The sequence below is a fragment of the Leptodactylus fuscus genome, chromosome 5, assembly GCF_031893055.1.
Source record: "Leptodactylus fuscus isolate aLepFus1 chromosome 5, aLepFus1.hap2, whole genome shotgun sequence".
Lineage (NCBI taxonomy): Eukaryota > Metazoa > Chordata > Amphibia > Anura > Leptodactylidae > Leptodactylus > Leptodactylus fuscus.
In genome coordinates, this window is record NC_134269.1 from 216,171,260 (window position 1) to 216,191,988 (window position 20,729).

Genomic DNA, 20,729 nt, shown 5'->3' on the forward strand with positions numbered 1-20,729 from the left:
CCGCCTCTATGGTCTTGGGTGTCCTCCCCTTGCTTCTTCAGTGTCCTGTTGGACGCCTGCGCAGTACGCTCTGTTCGGCGAAGATTGCCGAACGTACTGCGCATGCACGAAATTGCAGTGCCCGCACTATGGTTGGGACCGCAATTTCGCGCATGCGCAGTACGTTCGGCAATCTTCGCCGAACAGAGCGTACTGCGCAGGCGTCCGACAGAAGCAAGGGGAGGATACCCAAGACCATAGAGGCGGCGCTGCGGTCGGTTTTCGAGCTGCAATGGGGACGCCCCCATCGCTGCGAGAGAACTCATTAGCATACCGGTACAAATCGGTATATTGAACGAACGGCGCGGCGGAGAGCACTTCCAAAGGTAGGAGATGAATAGCCTTTCTAAAGGCTATTCCGACATGTTAACTAGAAAAAATTGTGTTTTAGTGGTAGAATCCCTTTAAGACACCTGTAGTTTTTTTGGGCCGAACCCTTTGTTGCGATCGAGAGCGGACATTCCTGCAGGCCATAGAAAAAGGTTGGCCGTGACTCTTTCATTCTTGGAATTGGCGAGGCCCCAGTCTTGTCAAGACTCTCTCGGCCCAACCCCTTTGGCATTGGTAATAGACAACCCAAACACACGGCTCCAGGATTCGCCGCGGAACGTGTTATGTAGAGGTGAGGTAAGATTGACAGCACCCATCCAAAAAAAAATGGACTTCTGTAGAGTACACAGTTAAGGCTTCTTTCTCTTAAACCTCCGGGCCCGGTGCGGAGGCAGTCAGATAGAAATAGCCGTTCCGATGCGGGATTATCAGCTCATACGATTAAGAAGCGATTACGTGGCTTGTAAGTAAATAAGGGTTAGCGTATTATCGATTCACAGTTTTGGTCAGCGCGACGGTTTGGCGTTCCCATCACTACTCGAGGCAGAATAGATGGCGGGCGTGTAGAAAAAGCTCTGGTTAACTATGAAAAGACGAGGGGCGGAGGAGGGGAGAGACGAGAGGGGGAGGGGGGGCATTGTCTGCTCGAGGTTAGACTGCTGCTTTCAAGTTCGATCAGTGACTCTTTTTGGAAGAACCGAACCCTGAGAAGCCCATGACGGCGGCCATTTCATCATCCTCTTCAAAACCCAAATCTTCCTCTGCCTTCCGCTTTTTCTCCCTTTGCTTTTCTTTTTTATAGGCTCGCGCTTTTTCCTCCTGGATGTGAAAGAAGACGATAAAAGGTCAGGCAAGGTCAGAAGCCGTCTGAAGAAACGGCGAGATCAGTGGGTTTTATAGCTGGATCGATTCAAGTCTATCTAGAGTCCAATTTGCGCAGGCTTCCCATCATGCAGTGCTAATTTATTTTTTTTTCTTTCATGGCCAAATTTTTTCTTCCTAGCGATTTTTTTTTTTCTTCCCCAAAAACTTACCGGTTATTGATGAAAGAAGTAGCCATTACTGGAACACACTCTGATCAATAGGATTAGTCACGAAGCCTACCCACATGTACTCGTTGCAATGGAATACGGCAAACCCCTGACAAACTTTGATGTAACCTTGGAATCTTACAAGCTTTTACAATATCTTTAAATTACCTTAAAGGGATCCTATCATTGGATGCCCTATTTTACTGACTAACACGTAGGAATCGCCTTAAGAAAGACTATTCTTCTCCTACCTTTAGATGTCTTCTTCGCGCCACCGTTCGGTATATGATACGGTTTCCATCGGTATACAAATGAGCTCTCTCGCAGCACTGGGGGCGGTCCTCAGCGCTCAAACAGCACTGGAGGCGTCCCCAATGCTGCGAGAGAACTCTCCATCTTCTTCGGGAACAGATCTTCTTCCGGCAGTGGCATCAAACTTCTAGGCCTCGGGCAAAGCCGATTGCACATGCCCACCGGCCACAAGAAAATGGCCGCTTACGCAGTATTGTAGGCCATTTTCGTGTGGCCGGTGGGCATGCGCAGTCGGCTGCCCGAGGCCTAGAAGTCTGAAGCCACCACTGGAAGAAGACGCGAAGAAGACCCATTCCTGAAGAAGATGGAGACAGTACTGGAGAGTTCTCTCGCAGCATTGGGGACGCCCCCAGTGCTGCTTGAGCGCTGAGGACCGCCCCCAGTGCTGCGAGAGAACTCATTTGCATACAGATGAAAACCAGATTATATACTGAACAGCGGCACGGAGAAGACATCTAAAGTTAGGAAAAGAATAGCCTTTCTTAAGGCTACTCCTACATGATAGGCAGAAAAAAATGAGTTTTAATGATAGGATCCCTTTAAATAGTGGGTCCGGGTTACAACCGTCAAACTTTAACCGCCCAGGTGTGATCCGGCCATTATGGCTAAGCACATGGTCGCATGCTGATATTCGCTTGGCAGCACCCATACGGTTATGTCCCAGCAATAAGTGCAATATGGGCGCACAGCACCCTAACAGATGCAGCCAACTATAAACTTGACATGTGAAAGCCGAGAACCATTTTACTAAGGGCCCGTTACCACATTGTAACGCGGCGCTGATTCTGACACGTAAACTCGTGTCAGAGTCAGCGCTACAAAACAGAATCCCATTGACTTCAATGTGTTATGCGCGCTAAACGGAACCCATTGAAGTCAATGGGATTCTGTTTTGCAGCGCTGACTCTGACATGAGTTTACGTGTCAGAATGAGCGCCGCGCTACAGCGTGGGAACGGACCCTTAGTAAATATAAAATGGGAGATACAGCCACTTCTCTAACCTCTAACACTCTCTGGCACCGGTGGTATTATATAGACACCGTTAGAAAGCGGACGGTGCAATGAATTCAGAGATGTTGGTGTCCTTAGTTTCGGCACCGATATCCCTTCACTGTCAGTAGGGCGGACCTTACTGCTCAGTGTCATTATTGGGAAGTAAGTACCCCTGACAGTAGAAGGTTATGGAAGAATATTGTCATCAGGGAGCCTTCCTCACTGCCCAGTGATGACGCTGAGCTGTAAGGCCCGTTCTTTTGACAGTGGAGAGATATCGGTGCAGAAACTAAACCACACCAATAACTCCGACACTCAGGAGTGTACTGTCAAAGCTGTCGGCTTTCTAGCGGTACGTAATATCGCCAGTGCCAGACGATGAGAAAAGTCCTCTAAGCTCTGTAATTCGGATGGGCGTGTCCGGCAAGGGGTGCGATCCAGAGCTCTAATCAGAAGCAGCCAGTATTAGAGTTTGGAATCGTCCCCACCGGACTCCACCCTCCTGACAGTACAGAAAGTAGGTCATAGGCCATAAGAGCCTGCACTTCAGGGCAGATCCTGGGAGTGGCGGGAGGTGCCTGGGTCTGTCCTGGAGAGTTGAGTTTTGGTGAGACAGACTAGGACTCGTTGTGCTTTGTACACGTACAGTTAGCCGTATTCTGTATTAGAGCTCGGACGAGCAGTTTTGTTTTCCCTTATGCCTAAAGTTAAGGATGTATTTTATTTTGCTTATTTTTTTTGTACCTGATGTGAAGGTTTATTTATTTTGCCGTTTTCTCTAAATGAACCTGTTTGCACCACATATTATGTCCCCGACTCAGACTGGTTGGGCTGCACCACTGCTGCTACCGAGCTACCTTACACAATACATAGATAAACACACATGAATATGTGCATATCCCCTATACCGTACGCCCCTACAATCCTCACCTCTTCCCGCAACTCTTTCATCCTCTCCTCGAAGTCGTAATCCTTTTGTTTCTCTTCCATTTTCTTCTTATTTACCTCGAAGCGTTTTTTCACTTGGTCTAGCGTCGAGCGCTCCACTCGCATGGACATCCCCAAGTTCCGCTGATCTGAAATGCACAAGACATTGCAAAATCAATAGCAGTTTAGGAGTCTACGGGTCTCTAAATCCTGAAAGCGTCTGGCCAGCACAGCAGTACAACACTCCACTGAGCTGTTCTACTGAAGGGCGCTCCATTCATCTCCGGGGCTCAGAGAATTAATAGCCGGGACAGATCTGATTTACACAAGAACTTGCAAAAAGCTGCCAGAACAAAGTACAGCTCTGCAGCCCTCACAAGTCCCGCTGTCCGGCACCGACGCGTTCCATGTATCACCAGGAACGGGGCCATGATGACATTTTACACCCGTCTCTTAGCGAGTCATAGACATTGCAATTAATTTCCCGTCACATGGACAGATCGGGCCCCGTCATTACAATACACTTTACACTTCCTGATAGCGTGGCGTGAAACGCGTTGTCAAATTGAAACGTCAGGAGGCCATTTGAATGTGTCGGCCGTAAGTAGTTTATATGACGCACCCCGGAAAATCCCAGAGTAAATGTGCTTGCTGCTTAAAAAGTAAGCACGCCGCCGAGACCTCCGGAGTGGCAACACGATTAGAGCGCAGACGGCTCAGGTGCTAGGTGACCATATGGCTGCTATTAACTTTTCATTCTTGCCTTTCAGGCGTTCTATTATTTAGGATCTGGGCGGGCAGCGATGGCGGCTGCTCTGGGGTCTTCTTCTACGAGCCTGTGCAACCATTTAGGACTCATGGACGGATCGTGGGCGCTGGGTGTTAGTAAATCCCAGATAGATCACTTTTTCTAACGTATGCGCAGCTTTTAGGGTATTGCAGTCTATGGGAAAGTGTTAAAGGGATTCTATCATTAAAATCACAACAGGCGGCATGCGTAGACGGCTCTGCCCTAGGCCCGATGCGCATGCGTAGAAGTTTGAACCCAGCTCTGGAAGAAGATGCGCAGAGAAGCCGCTCCTGAAGAAAATGGAGGCGTCTCTAGAGAGTTCTCTCGCAGCATTGGGGACGCCCCCAGTGCTGTTTGAGTGCTGGGGACTGCCCCCAGTGCTGCGAGAGAACTCATCTGCATACAGACGAAAACCGAGATTTTTACCGAACGGCGGCGAGGAGAAGACATCTAAAGGTAGGAGAAGAATAGCCTTTCTTAAGGCTATTCCTACGTGTGATTGAGAAAAAAAACGATAGGATCCCTTTAAACATACATGATGTCCTATCCTTAGGACAGGTAGGTGTCTGACACCCGGGGCTCCGACCAATCAGCTGTTTGTAGAGGCTGCAGCATTTCAATACTTACCAAGCACAGTGGCTGTCCTGGGTATTGCAGCTCAGTCCATTCTCTTGAACGGGACTGAGCTGTGATCAGGTCACGTGACTGATGAATGTGACATCAAATGGGCTGCCGCTTTATATGGCTCATCCAGGGGGTCCAGGGTACCCGAGCCCCAAGGATCTTCAACTGAGGACCTATCCTAAGGAGAAAGTTCTGGAAAACCCCTTTGGGCCAAGGCCCCACGTAGCATCGCGTTTTTTTTTTTTCCACGGAATGTCTGCAGAGTTTCTAGCAGAGGTTCGCAACGTTGGGGCCTTATCCTAAAGGCATTTCCTGCTAATTCTAAATGGATAACCGATCCTCGGACCCCCATCAATCTGCTATTTGAAGTGGCAGCTCCTCTTCTGTTCCTAAGGCCATGTAATGCCATATCTATTGGTCACATGGCCTCATCGCAGCTCAGTCACATTCAAGTGATTGGGGAGGAGCTGCCATACCAATCACAGCCACTAGACAAACATATGGCGCTGTGTCCAGTAAGAACTGAAGAAGTCTACACACAGCTGATCCACCGGGGGCCCGGGCGCCTCACCCCTGACTATCCTCAATTGACGACCTATCCTTTAGGACTACAATACCCTTTTGTGGTGCCCTGGCCTAAGACATGATAAGTAGCGTTGAGCGATCAGGATCGGAAAAGATCGGATTCCGATGAAGCAAATTTCACGATCGTGATAGGAATTCCGATCCCGATCTTTTCCGGCGGGATCGAGGTCAGAGGTTATCTCAAGATCGGCTCAACCCTAGTCATGTATATATCATTAATAGGGTTGAGTGATTGGGATCGGGAGAGATCGGATCCCAATTGAGCAAATTTCACGATCGGGATCGGCTGGAAAATGATCGGAAATTGGATTTTGAAATCTCAAGATCGGCTCAACCCCAAAAGTAACTTTTCCCATAGAGAAGCATTGACTAGTGTTGAGCGATCGGGAAAGATCGGATCCCGATCGAGCAAATTTCACGGTCAGGATCGGCTGGAAAGTGATCAGAAATCGGATTTTAAAATCGATCCTGAAATCTCAAGATCGGCTCGACCCCACCAGTAGCTCCTCATCGTTCACGCTTTGCACTCCGACCTTACATAGGCCGACTCTTCGCCGCCGACAACCACTAGTCACAATAACAGTCTTTGTCCTGGTTGACGCTCAATGATCTCCATCCACATCGCTGGCAGACTTCTAACCCCTCCGCGGGGGTCCTGACATTTTATCCATGAATTGAGAAAGATCAAGGAAAACCGTGTTACAGGTAGAGGAGCGTTTGAAACCGTAATTCGCGGATTCGAGAAGCGACAAAGCAGAAATGGATGGGAAGCAGCAGGCGTAATGCATATTTAATACAACAATGCTAATGAAGAGTAGGGCTGCGGTCTACGGGGCCTCCTAGAACGGGCCAGAAAGCTACGATTAATTATATGCGCAATTTCGCTAAGCGTAATTGTGAAGACCGCGCTGCCATGGACCCCTAGGAAGGGAGCGGGAGTTAATGCAGAATTAGAGTACAGCGGGGGGCCATGGCAGCTCCTTCCCTCATACATAATCTATGTGACAGTGCGGATCAGATATAATAATCCATTCAATATCGCGCCGCTCATGCGTGCGCGTCAGGAGAACATCTCCTTGTGTTATGTAATATCCTCAGACCTTTATCATTGGATATTAATTACCATTTTATTTGCAGTGACAGATCCATTTACAGCCGTCATAAGACGATCAGGGCGCTCGGGGATTAGACACACCGCGGTAGTAATGCGCTGCGAGACACAATAGGGCGGCCATACAGGTGCACGGGGAACCTCCAAGATTACATCTAGTATTATGTGGGATTTCCTGCAAATTAAGACAATAAATAAACCATAGCAAGCTTCCTCGTATGACAGTATCTGCAATTCTGTCCGTATGGTTATAGGTTACATAAGGGAAACCAAACCTTAAACAGTCAGATACTCTTCCCGTACACACACAGCTCTGCTACCTTCACATTCTCTATACACACGGCTCTACATGTCCTTCACTCCACACTGCTCCGCCACGTCCACATTTCCCCCCCCCACACACAGCTCTGCTACCTTCATGTGCTCTATACACACAGCTCCGCTACCTTCATGTGCTCTATACACACAGCTCCGCTACCTTCACGTGCTCTATACACACAGCTCCGCTACCTTCACGTGCTCTATACACACAGCTCCGCTACCTTCACGTGCTCTATACGCACAGCTCCGCTACCTTCACGTGCTCTATACGCACAGCTCCGCTACCTTCACGTGCTCTATACGCACAGCTCCGCTACCTTCACGTGCTCTATACGCACAGCTCTGTTACCTTCACGTGCTCTATACGCACAGCTCTGCTACCTTCACGTGCTCTATACGCACAGCTCTGCTACCTTCACGTGCTCTATACGCACAGCTCTGCTACCTTCACGTGCTCTATACGCACAGCTCTGCTACCTTCACGTGCTCTATACGCACAGCTCTGCTACCTTCACGTGCTCTATACGCACAGCTCTGCTACCTTCACGTGCTCTATACGCACAGCTCTGCTACCTTCACGTGCTCTATACGCACAGCTCTGCTACCTTCACGTGCTCTATACGCACAGCTCTGCTACCTTCACGTGCTCTATACGCACAGCTCTGCTACCTTCACGTGCTCTATACGCACAGCTCTGCTACCTTCACGTGCTCTATACGCACAGCTCTGCTACCTTCACGTGCTCTATACGCACAGCTCCGCTATCTTCACGTGCTCTATACACACAGCTCCGCTACCTTCATGTGCTCTATACACACAGCTCCGCTACCTTCATGTGCTCCATACACACAGCTCCGCTACCTTCATGTGCTCTATACACACAGCTCCGCTACCTTCATGTGCTCTATACACACAGCTCCGCTACCTTCATGTGCTCTATACACACAGCTCCGCTACCTTCATGTGCTCTATACACACAGCTCCGCTACCTTCATGTGCTCTATACACACAGCTCCGCTACCTTCATGTGCTCTATACACACAGCTTTGCTACCTTCATGTGCTCTATACACACAGCTCTGCTACCTTCATGTGCTCTATACACACAGCTCTGCTACCTTCATGTGCTCTATACACACAGCTGTTACCTTCATGTGCTCTATACACACAGCTCTGCTACCTGAGACGAAGAAACTCTACATCCTACTGGGATCCTCTGTGGAGATCGCTGCCCAATATGTGTCCACCTGCCACCAACTGAGGGGAAGATGAGACCCCACGGACTGTTATACCCCATTACTGCCCCTCAAATCACCCATCCACCTCCGTACGCCGCAAACCAACCCCCCCAATGCCCACCACTCTCCTTGCAAACCCAACTTTCCCCATACCCACCACTCTCTTCGCTTTGGCAATGCCAAATGTCTATTTAGACGTGCCAATAGCTCTGTCAATAGACAGCTCTGCTTTATCCATGTCCTTCACCACCACTGCTCTGCTACCTCCATGTTGTCTATACACACAGCTTTGCTACCTCCATGTCCTCCACTGTTAAACTACCTTCAAGTTTCCTCCGCACATACGGCTCCGCTATGTCCATGTGTTCCCCCTACACACATGCACAAACACACACTGCTGCCTCCATGTTTTCCATCATGCACACACAGCCTGCTACTTCCATGTGTTCTCCATACATACAGCTACCTCCATGTTCACTCCACACACTCAACTCTGCTACCTCCATGTTCTAGGGGTCTGCCGACTGCGCACGCCTAGAAGTTTGAAGCCAACGTCGGAAGAAGACGCAGGGAGAGGCCATTTCTGAAGAAGATGGAGGCGGCGCTGCAGATTTCTCTCGCAGCATTGGGGACGCCCCCAGTACTGCGAGAGAACTCATTTGCATACAGAAGAAAACCAAATCCTAAATCCATAGGGTAGGTCGGGACACTTTGTCCCTGGAGCTTCAAGTTTGGTATGTGCAGTTGAGGTTCTTCAAGCAGCCAATGGGAGAACGGGACACCAGAAATCTGGGTATGCTACAGTATACTCGCGATATAAGTATGTGTTGGGGTCCCTTTAAGAAAATCAGATGTAGCCATGACGTCTTCTATCTAAAACTCCCAGGAACGGTACACAGAGAACATTTCAGAAGAACTTCACTATCTGCGACTCAATACGACTAAACCTTTAGACATCATTGAAATGATTGACACATTGACTGCAGACGCCGGAGAAGAAACGCGTTCTTAAATAACGCCAGATTGATTGCGGAGAACGCCCGACGCCTGTTCCTCCAGATAAAGAGCAGCACATTTATAATTATGTACAGCCGTCCGAGGGAAATGTCAAAGTGTCCATTTGGTGCGGCTAGGACGTGGCTAGTGACCGGCCACACAGACCCTCATTAGCGCAACGCCGACAATATGCTAAAATGACTGATAAAGACGCCTCTCGTAGGGAAGCCATCTCTGCTGTGCCGAATGAAAGTAACACCGAGCAGAATAAATAGGGGTTTGGTGACAACTATTGTGAGAAGAAATACTAAAAGCAAGTAAATTATAATGCGGACGGAACCCGGAGGACGACGGAGCAAAGAGAGAAATTTTGTAAATACTTTAATCTATTGTTTTGTTCAAATTGATACATTCAAAGACAAACCTGCTTTCAAACCCTATAGGAGTGGAGGGCCTCCGTCTTAGGTTCCGGTCCAAAATACCCCGTGTGAACTTACCCTTTAAGCACCCTGGCAATCCACTCACAAGAAGGTTTTAGGGGGACTGTCCCCCCCCCCCTTGCTCCTGATTGCTGGGGGGACCCTGTGGTTGGACCATCAGTAATCAGACACTTCGTCCTCAGTGCTCCCCCAAGACTCTCTAGCAATGCCTCTTGTCTCTTTTCGCTGACGCCTCGTCACCAGCTGTGTGTATCAATTCGGCCATTTTCCTGTGGCCTCTTACACGAGCGTCCATTCAACCACAGAAAATGGCTGAAATGACACGTGCAATCGTCTTTGCCGAGTGATGACGGGGTGGAAAGGTGTTGGAGGAAGAAGACAGAATCGTCGCTGGAGTCTTCAGGGAGCACAGAGGAAATTTCTCAGGAACGGCGGGGAAGATTAGAATAAAAAAGGTAAGAAAAGAATCGCCTTTCTAAAGGGGTCTTTGTAGAAAAAGAGATTCTAATGATAGAATCCCCTTAAACCCAGTGAGAAGCGTTGAAGATAGCAGGGAGCTGCGTCGGAGCCCAGGAGAGGTGAGTAACACTTTAGGAGAGGTAACACTTTATTAGAGGTGGGTAACACTTTAGGAGAGGTGGGTAACACTTTAGGAGAGGTAACACTTTAGTAGAGGTAACACTTATTAGAGGTGGGTAACACTTTAGGAGAGGTAACACTTTAGTAGAGGTGGATAACACTTTAGGAGAGGTAACACTTATTAGAGGTGGGTAACACTTTAGGAGAGGTGAGCAACACTTTAGGAGAGGTGGGCAACACTTTAGGAGAGGTGAGCAACACTTTAGGAGAGGTGGGCAACACTTTAGGAGAGGTGAGCAACACTTTAGGAGAGGTGAGCAACACTTTAGGAGAGGTGAGCAACACTTTAGGAGAGGTGAGCAACACTTTAGGAGAGGTGAGCAACACTTTAGGAGAGGTGAGCAACACTTTAGGAGAGGTGAGCAACACTTTAGGAGAGGTGAGCAACACTTTAGGAGAGGTGAGCAACACTTTAGGAGAGGTGAGCAACACTTTAGGAGAGGTGAGCAACACTTTAGGAGAGGTGAGCAACACTTTAGGAGAGGTGAGCAACACTTTAGGAGAGGTGAGCAACACTTTAGGAGAGGTGAGCAACACTTTAGGAGAGGTGAGCAACACTTTAGGAGAGGTGAGCAACACTTTAGGAGAGGTGAGCAACACTTTAGGAGAGGTGAGCAACACTTTAGGAGAGGTGAGCAACACTTTAGGAGAGGTGAGCAACACTTTAGGAGAGGTGAGCAACACTTTAGGAGAGGTGAGTAACACTTTAGGAGAGGTGAGTAACACCTACCCTGGGGCCTCTGATCATTACACTCTGGGGTCTATTCTATAAAAATAGTTTCAAATATTACAAATAGTGTAAAAACCGAACCAAAATAACCAGACGTGAACAAAACCACATGGGTCATTCTTCAATTAATCGACCGGCCCTACAAGATCATCGAAAGTTCCTGCATTTATGGTCGTGTCCATTGGCGACCTGTCACAACAACAGACTGTCAACACTGAGATGGTTACAGAAAATCTTCAGAATTTTAAATAATTTTTGCAAAATGTTTAAATTTTTTTAATTATTTTAGAATATTAGCAAATTAATTTTTGCAAAAAAACAAAACCCTGCAATTTTTTTTAAAATCAAAAACCAACTGAAAAACTTTGTTTTTGTTGCATTTTGGTCCACGGTGCCTTAGCCCAAGAGGAGAATTTTTTGTAACGGTGTATTGTGTGCATTTCCTAAGGCTAGAGCACCTCTGCCAATTCTCATCTGTGTTACACCATAAAGCACAGTATGGTTCTATGTCATCAGCTGCCCCCCCTCTATGAAATAAAAATGGTATGGACCAGATAAATCTGAGAATCTGCATTTACGGCCACTTCCTCGGCCGGATTTAAACCCCCGGCCAAAACACGGTAATAAAATCCAACCCGTTTTAATGGTCGCAATTCATTTGTTGTTATTACCGCCACTGACTGCCGCTCGAGGAGAGTCAAAAGATTACATCCTAGAATTTCTACATCAAAAAAAGAGCGGAGCGCGTTCCCTGGCTGTAGCAGTGGGTGGCACGCCGCAAACTGAGTAACGCCGTAATTATATTTAGCAAACATGAAATGGAAAGGAGAAAAAAAAAAAGGAGGATGTGATGTTTTCTGAGCTTTCATAGACAAATGCGAAATGAAAGGGGAGACGAGAAGCCATTGATGTGAGACGGCCGTTCACTCTGCAGCTGGTGTTAGAAGACATGTAAAGTGCACGCGTTCCATCATGGCGGAACCTCCCCCCCCCCCCCGGGGCTTCTTACAGGGACATCACTGAAACTTAAGTCACCAACGCGATTCCATACTATCAAAACCGCAATTAATCAGTCGTTTTACCTCAATTACAATTAATGGCCATTACTTAGGCCACGCCCCTTTTACAGTATAGTATGCGTTCACGCAATTCGCCTGACGGTTTCGTTTGAGCTGAACACGGATGAACCAAAAATGCTATTATACTCCAGGTCTCTTCAGAGTATAATGATCAGAGTCCCAGGGGAGATATTGTATCAAACAGTGTTACTCACCTCTCCCGAGCTCCAGTGCGACTCCCTGCTGTCATTGGTGGAGAGCGCTGAGGCCTGTGATTAGGCCTCAGCAACATCTATGCATCAAGATGCCACGTGACCTGCCGAGAGCTGCAACTGGTCAATGACATCAGGCAGAAAACTCAAAGACAGCAGGGAGTCACGCCGGAGCCCAGGTGAGATGAGTACTGTGTATACTCGAGTATAAGCCGACCCGAACATAAGCCGAGGCCCCTAATTTTACCACAAAAAAACTGGGAAAACTTATTGACTCGAGTATAAGCCTAGGAAGGGGGGGGGGGGGGAGGAATAATGCAGCAGCTACTGGAAAATCTCAAAAATTTAAATGGTTGTAGTTTTTGGGTGCAGTAGACGCTGGGTGCTGGGGAAGGGGAGGGGGTGTTTTGGTTGTCCGTCTGCCCCTTCCCTGAGCTTGAGGACCGAGTTGTTTTTTTTTTAGGGATCCTATTACCCAGACATTTGTGTAATTCCCTCTAAAAAGGGAACCAGAGACCGTGTATTAGAGAGGAGATACTTTTGGGGCCACTTGAGAGCAAAACAAAAGGATCAGACATGTTGAAATCGAACTGCCTGATCATTCTTTTCCCTGATATCTGATACATACAGGTTAGACGGTTGTCTGATCCTGCAGAAGTTAACAGGTTTGGCTGACATTTAGGGTCGAGCCGATCTTGAGATTTCAGGATCGATTTTAAAATACGATTTCCGATCATTTTCAAGCCGATCCTGATCGTGAAATTTGCTCGATCGCTGATCAGGATTTGATCTTTCCCAATCCCGATCGCTCAACTTTAATTTTATATTATATATACAGTAGGGTTGAGCCCATCTTGAGATTTCAAAATCCGATTTCTAATCATTTTCCAGCCGATCCTGATCGTGAAATTTGCTCAATCGCCGATCGGGATCCGATCTTTCCCGATCGCTCAATCCTAATTGTATATTATATACACAGTGGGTTTGAGCCGATCTTGAGATTTCAAATTCTGATTTCCAATCATTTTCCAGTCGATCGCGATCGTGAAATTTGATCGATCGCCGATCGGGATCCGATCTTTCCCAATCCCGATCGCTCAACGAGACTGACGTTCCCTTAAAGGATTCTACCATTAAACTACTTTTTTTTCTAATTACCACATCGGAATAGCCTTAAGAAAGGCTATTTGTCTCCTACCTTTAGACGTGGTCTCCGCCGCACCGTTCCGTAGAAATACCGGTTTTAACCGGTATGCAAATGAGCTCTCCGCAGCAATGAGGGCGGGCCCCAGCGCTGAAAGGCCGATGAGCGCGTCCCCATTGCTGCCCGAGAGCTCTTTCCTGCGCCGCCTCCTTCTTCTGCAGCAACTCCGCCTCTTCTGGCTTCTCTTGCTCTTGTAGTTCTATATAGGAGCATAGAGAGGCCACCCCAAAATGGCCGCCGGCTCCTGTATTGAACTGCAAGAGTGGCTACCCAAAAATGGCGGGTGGCCATTTTTGGGTAGCTGCTCTTGCAGTTCAATACAGGAGCCGGCCGGTGGCCATTTTGGGGTAGCCGCTCTTGCAGTTCAATACAGGAGCTGGCCGGCGGCCATTTTTGGGTGGCCTCTCTATGCTCCTGTATACAAGAGCAGAGAAACCAGAAGAGGCGGAGTTGCTGCAGAAGAAGGAGGCGGGGCAGGAAAGAGCTCTGGGCAGCAATGGGGACACGCTCATCAGTGTTTCAGCGCTGGGGCCCGCCCTCATTGCTGCGGAGAGCTCATTTGCATACCGGTTAAAACCGGTATTTCTACGGAACGGCGCGGCGGAGACCACGTCTAAAGGTAGGAGACGAATAGCCTTTCTTAAGGCTATTCCGATGTGGTAATTAGAAAAAAAGATGTTTAATGGTAGAATCCCTTTAATGTGTATGGCCAACCAGTATCCATATCCCCTAAGGAACGGACGTCCAGATTAGAGACGTCCTGCGGTGACTACACAATTATATGCGGTTACGTTTCTTCCTTTTACCGCTCACCTATATTGTCAACAACAATCCGCCTTATAAATACTCAAGCAAACAACCTGCCTACAAATCCGCGACACTACCGGCGGCAGAAACTGGAAAAGTAAGCAAAAAAGAGGAAACGCAAAGCCCGAAAGTAACGCGTACAGCGATCAGAGACCTGATACGGCAATAAACTGACCGGGGAAACAAAAAGATAGCAGAAACCACTGCTGCCACCTGCAGGACACAGACGCTCAATACAAACTGGAGAACGTTCCGCTTCTAAACAAAAAAAGATAGATTGAGAGGACTTACGTTTTTTGCCATTGATGTGGTCCAAGAAGTTTATCGAATCTTTCACGACGCAGTCGCAGACGTTGCAGTAATAGCTGAAAGACAAAAAGCAAGATTGTAAGTGCTGCAAAATACTCCTATACACATATACCTATGTATTTCGGGCCAGCCCCAATGTCCCTTGTGCCAGTCATTTATGTCAATTCCGTGGCGTGAATGATAACGTATATGGCGAAGACGGAAAAGCGGAACCGGCGATTATTTTTTTGTGTACGCAGCTCATACACAGACTGAGATGTCGCTATGATTACAGACTACAAACATGACCCGCACGTAGTCAGGTGCCCAATTTCTCTACCATCAGGGTGACTCAGTGATTAAGATACAACGTTGCGATCTCAGCTCCTGTCCAGCCCCGTAAAAGTAACGCGCCGCCTCCATCACGAGCCGCCGCTCTCTGAAGCCCTTTGTAAAGAGTGAAGAGGTCGCCACCTGATATTTTGCTCAATAAAGGAAGGCACAAAGCCCCATAACTATGAAACATTCTCAATGATGTTTTCCAATGCGGCAAATACCAGACGCCGCTCGCGCGCTCCGCGTCTGCTATTTACTTTTTGTTTGATATTTAGACAACCGTGTCTTCTCGGGTGAATCAATAGATTTTTATTAGTTGCGGGTCAACGGCCTCTACCAAAGAGCACCGAGGATTCTTTTATTGGAAAAAAAGGGAAGCGCAGATCAGTGTGTGCGAGCGCCGCGCCGTCCGGAGCCGTAAAGAGCAAAGTCATCCCTTTAATGCACCCAAAATACGACTGTAATAATAGGAAGGGCTGCTGGAGGGGCGAAGAGACGACAGAACGTGGACTGGGATGTCACCTACAACAACCGTAAAGAGAAACATTACCTTCTGCATTCCGCGGGTGAACATTCCGCGCAGCGCACCCCGTTCCGGATTAGGCCCGAATGAATGAGCGTAATGGGGAGGGAGTCTCGCGCTGCGGACGCGTGGCTGAATCAGCTGTGGAATCCACGGAAAGAAGGGGCATGTCGGCGGCTACCAGCTAGCGGAAAAAACAAGCGAGCGGCTCCCATTGAAGTCAATGGGAGCCCTTTTTGGCAGCGGATTTTGAGGCGAATTCCGTGTCAAAACCCGGAGGGTTCGCCCACACTGAACTGCTGTTTTTGTTGCTGAATTCAGAGCACAGAAGTTAGGGTTGTACCACCAATACCTTATGCTTCGCAACGTGTGGGACAATCACTGCAGCACTCCCAGTTGCGGCTATTAAAGAGGTAGTAAGGATTGTGGGGGAGGGGGGTAACTTGCTGATCAGCGATTTTGAGATCTGGGGTAGCTTGTTGTACAGTGGGAACTCCGCCGTTTATTTGCACGGGGACCGCCGGAGAAAGGGGCTCTCTTCAGCGGTCCCCATTTAAATGAATGGATAGGGGCGCACCATACAACCTGTCCATAACTGGGGTGCAAACTACCCGGTTTGCGAGATCCGTGAGGGTCTCAGCTGTGGGACAATCACTGATCAGCAAGTTACCCACAATCCTTTGGATAGTGGGTAACTTGCTGTGGCTGGACAACCCCTTTCTAGGGAGTCTGTCACCAGAATGAGCCAAATGAAACGCACAACACGAAATTCGACTGGTTGACCGAGTTGGTTAACCCCTTTAAGAGAGAGACTGAGATAAAAGAACTGAATTGCAGGTCTAGGACTAAAAAAAACTTTTTGCAAATTGTTATAGGGCTATTCGAAAACAAAAGTTCCCCAAATAATGCGCTGCAGACGAGAGTGTGTAAGATCTGTCAGGGGTGGAGGTCTCCCGGCATCCTCTTCAGACCTCTAGGCGACACACACCGCTAGGTCAAAGCATGTCACGTGACCACCTAGTGATGTCACGCTCCCTGGGGTCCCTTGGACCACACCAGACACATGGGCGCGTTGAGTGACATGATGTTCGGTGTGCCCATGACACCACTGAGGCCCAGTTCAGTTTTCCAGGGTCTTCTATATTATTGTCAATGGAGCTGTTCGTTTGCTATTGTACAGTTACTGCTGGCAGAATTCTATATAAAGAAACCAGTAGTATCAGTAATGGATAGGGGGAGGGGCAGAGGCTCTTCATTACAAGCCTCCTGCCTCAAATGTAAAATGTGCTGCAGCCATGATGTGATTATTAGCAGCAGAAAAACCTATAGGACGCCATATATGAAGGCTTATACAGTCATAGAACAGACTGACCAGCCCATCTTTAAACATTTCAAAGAAACCACAGGTAACCTTTAAGCATTTACAGCACTGCTCTCTTCATACGGGACACTTGGAGACCCTTGTACTCATGACGCTGGGGGCCCCCATGGACAGACTCTTATTCCTTCTCTGGGGAGGGGGTAAGGGAAAAGCGCAAGTTCATAAAAATGTGACAAAAGCGCGACCTATAAATATTATTAGCTGCAGCCGATCCTATAGAGAACGCGTCCCGCGGTTTAAGACTTGGAAATGAATAGAAGGAGCAGTAATGAGCCCTGCAGAAAGAGCCGCGGCCCCCCCGAGGAGGACGCATTGTGAGCGCAGCCGCACGTGGAGCCCGGAGCAGCGCTCATTACCGGACAGTCACTTCTTTCTCATACATTTCTCTGTATAAACTGCAGGACGGGCGGATTGTTGGATATTGAATTACTTAAGACTTCGCTCTTTCGGTCACGTAGACAATTTTGTGGATTATTCGTCATCCATTATTCATGAGACGTACGCTGTAGCTTCTTCTGGCTTCAGGGCTGTATTGTATTGTACTTGCCCGTTCCTTATTGTATTGAGTAAGACTTCATGTTATACCTTAGAGGTCTGCACTGAGAACACAGTAGATTTCTTGTGATCTTTTGAACGGTTTTGCTTTTCTTGCCGTCTTATTGATGGGCTGTTTTGTATATAGTGTTATAGTCAACCCCCCCCCCCCCCCAAACGATTGTAGGGGTGCACTTTACTGTCTTGTGTTGCCCTCCTTACGGTATCAATTGTTTTTTTGACACATGTACAGAGCCCCCATTACCTTTAACTGTACCCACCACTCATTGAGACCTCATAAGGAGGATTAGTGACCCCTTGTGACCTGCCAACAACACCCCCTCCCAAATAAGGAATAAGAGTCTGTCCATCTGGCCCCCCATGAGTACAAGGGTCTCCAAGTGTCGGGTCCTCACTGGTCAGTCTGTTCTATGACTGTATAAGCCTTCATACATGGCGTCCTATAGGTTTTTCTGCTGCTAATAGTCCCATTATGGCTGCAGCACATTTTACATTTGACTCTGAGGCAGGAGGCTTGTAATGAAGAGCCTCTGCCCCTCCCCCCATCCATTACTGATACTACTGGTTTCTTTATATAGAATTCTGCCAGCAGTCACTGTACGATAGCAAACAAACAGCTGAGAGAAGCTCAAGTGACAATAATATAGGAGACCCTGGAAAACTGAACTGCGAATACAGAGCAAATACACACAGGCTAGCAGGTAAACAAAGGGAAAAAAAAAAAAAAAAAAATTAGCAGTCAGGAAAGCCGCTTGTTGTCAGTGAATAACATCCCATGTTTAATCACATGAGCAGCCAGAAGTAGATACAAGTACAGAGGATCCCTTTAAAGAAAATTCATCTATCAGTCAGACACAATTTTTTGTAGGCACAACGTCAGAATAGACTTAAGAAAGACTATTCTTCTCCGCGCCGCCATTCACCTACAATCCCGGTTTTTCTCGGTATGTAAATTAGCTCTCTCGCAGTACTGGGGATGGGCCCCAGCGCTCAAACAGCACTGGGGGCGTACCCAATGCTGCGAGAGAACTCTCTCCAGTGCCGCCTCCTCTTCTTCAGCAGTGTCATCTTCAGCCTCTTCTTCAGGCGATGCCTTGTAACTTCTAAGGCCTCAGGCAGAGCAGGCCACGAGAAAATGGCCGCTTGCACAGTATTGTAAGCGGCCATTTTCTCGTGGCCTGTGCGCATGCGCAGTCTGCTCTGCCCGAGGCCTTAGAAGTTACAAGCCACCGCCGGAAGAAGAGGCTGAAGATGACGCTGCTGAAGAAGAGGAGGTGGTGTTGGAGAGAGTTCTTTCGCAGCATTATGAACGCCTCCAGTGCTGTTTGAGCGCTGGGGCCCGCCCCCAGTGTAGCGAGAGAGCTAATTTACATACAGAGAGAAACCGGGATTGTAGGCGAACGGCGGCGCAGAGAAGATGACGAAAGGTAGGAGACGAATAGCCTTTCTTAAGGCTATTCCGACGTGGTACCTACAAAAAAAATCTCTTAAAAAAGTCTTACTGATAGGATCCCTTTAAGATTTGCAGGGCGGAGTTCATACTGTTTCACAGGCCAGTAATATGTTAAACGCAACACGTGACCTGTTTGCAACGCCGTCTCTTCAATTGAAGAAGACTGAGTGGCAATACCAAGCACGGGCCCTATGCAACGTAGGACACTGCAGTTCAGTTTTCCAGGGTCTCCTATATTATTGTCACTTGAGCTTCTATCAGCTATGTGTTTGCTATTGTACAGTTACTGCTGGCAGAATTCTGTATAAAGAAACCAGTAGTATCAGTAATGGATGGGGAGAGGGGCAGAGGCTCTTCATTACAAGCCTGAAGGGGTTATACCATGAAAAGGATAGGGATAGAGGATAAATACCTGATTGGTGGGGTTCTGACCTTTGATGACCTCACAAACCTTAGAATTTGGGGGTCATTGCTCCACCCATGGGAGCGCTGCCCACCACCAGTTACGCCTACATTCAGCTTCACGGCAAACAAGCTCAAACTGTTTGAACAGCTGATTGGTGGGGGAGGGGGGGGGGGTGTCCTGGATGTCAGACCCTGCCGATTTTAACTGGATAAGTCATCAATTAGGGTAATAAGTCCCATAAAATCCCTTTAAGTGACCACATCTTCTGTCGCTCGGCTCTTAGAAGTGTCCTTACAGTCGCGATGTCCTTGAGATGACTGGCAGCAGACAGAAAGGAACATTTTCTCTTCTTTAATTAAAAATCATCTGAAAAAGCTTTAAAATTAATAAGTTTCTAATACGACGACTGCGGCGGCTCCGGCAGATGAAGAAATTTCCAGGCTTGGTTCAGACACACTAAATCTGGCTCTTCTTAAAAGAATACTACTTAATTAAATGAAGTTATTAGTCCCGTGTATACGGAGGGTCCTATATAACAGTCACTGCAGCGCCTGTACAATAAGTCGCTCTGCACCAGTAACCTGCGTTGCGGTCATTTGAAGGTGAGCACTAAAGACAAGCGTATAGAGCATTTTCAGGGTTTTTTTCTTTCTTAAAGGGGTCTTCCGGGCTACATAATATACAGCCTAGCCTAAGGATAGGTCATCCATTAAAGATCAGCAGGGATGCAACACTCAGGCCCTCTGCCGATCAGCACTTACTAAACACATTGCAATACATTTGTATAGTAACTGGGCTAGGATAGTAACTTTGTCCATTCTTGAATGGGACTGAGCTACGAATAGGCCTGTGAAGCAAAAGTGTTGCTTAGGTCACTGAGGCTTCAGGACAGTGGTGGTGGCTTGTCCTATATGCCAGACCCCACCCCCTTCCTCATAGACTTTGAATTGATGACCTCTCCCAAGTCCCAAAATCCCCTTCAAAAAGAATCTTAAAAGGGTTTTCTAGCCCCAGAGTGTTTTTTCATACTGATGGATAGAGGGGCTGTAGTAAATGAACAGGAAGTTTCTATCTCACCCCAAGTGCTTGTAAATGAATAGGAAGTTCCTATATCACCCCAAGTGCTTGTAAATGAATAGAAAGTTCCTATCTCACCCCAAGTACTTGTAAATCAATAGGACGTTTCTATCTCACCCCAAGTGCTTGTAAATGAATAGGAGGTTTCTATCTCACCCCAAGTGCTTGTAAATGAATAGAAAGTTCCGATTCCACCCCAAGTGCTTGTAAATGAATAGAAAGTTCCTATCTCACCCCAAGTACTTGTAAATGAATAGGAGGTTTCTATCTCACCCCAAGTGCTTTTAAATGAATAGGAGGTTTCTATCTCACCCCAAGTGCTT

At 47.7% G+C, this 20,729-nt stretch overlaps 1 protein-coding gene across 1 annotated transcript in view; it reads right to left on the bottom strand.

Annotated features, from left to right (window-relative positions):
* Positions 1–267: 267 nt before the first annotated feature.
* ZMAT2 (zinc finger matrin-type 2) overlaps positions 268–20,729 on the bottom strand; it is a 33,042-nt gene continuing 12,580 nt past the window's right edge. Inside the window, exons 4-6 of the mRNA XM_075276485.1 lie at positions 14,679–14,752; positions 3,637–3,782; positions 268–1,188 (exon numbers count right to left, since the gene is read on the bottom strand). Coding sequence (XP_075132586.1) covers positions 1,045–1,188; positions 3,637–3,782; positions 14,679–14,752 — 364 coding nt within the window. The 3' untranslated portion in view covers positions 268–1,044. The remainder of the gene's footprint in view (positions 1,189–3,636; positions 3,783–14,678; positions 14,753–20,729) is intronic.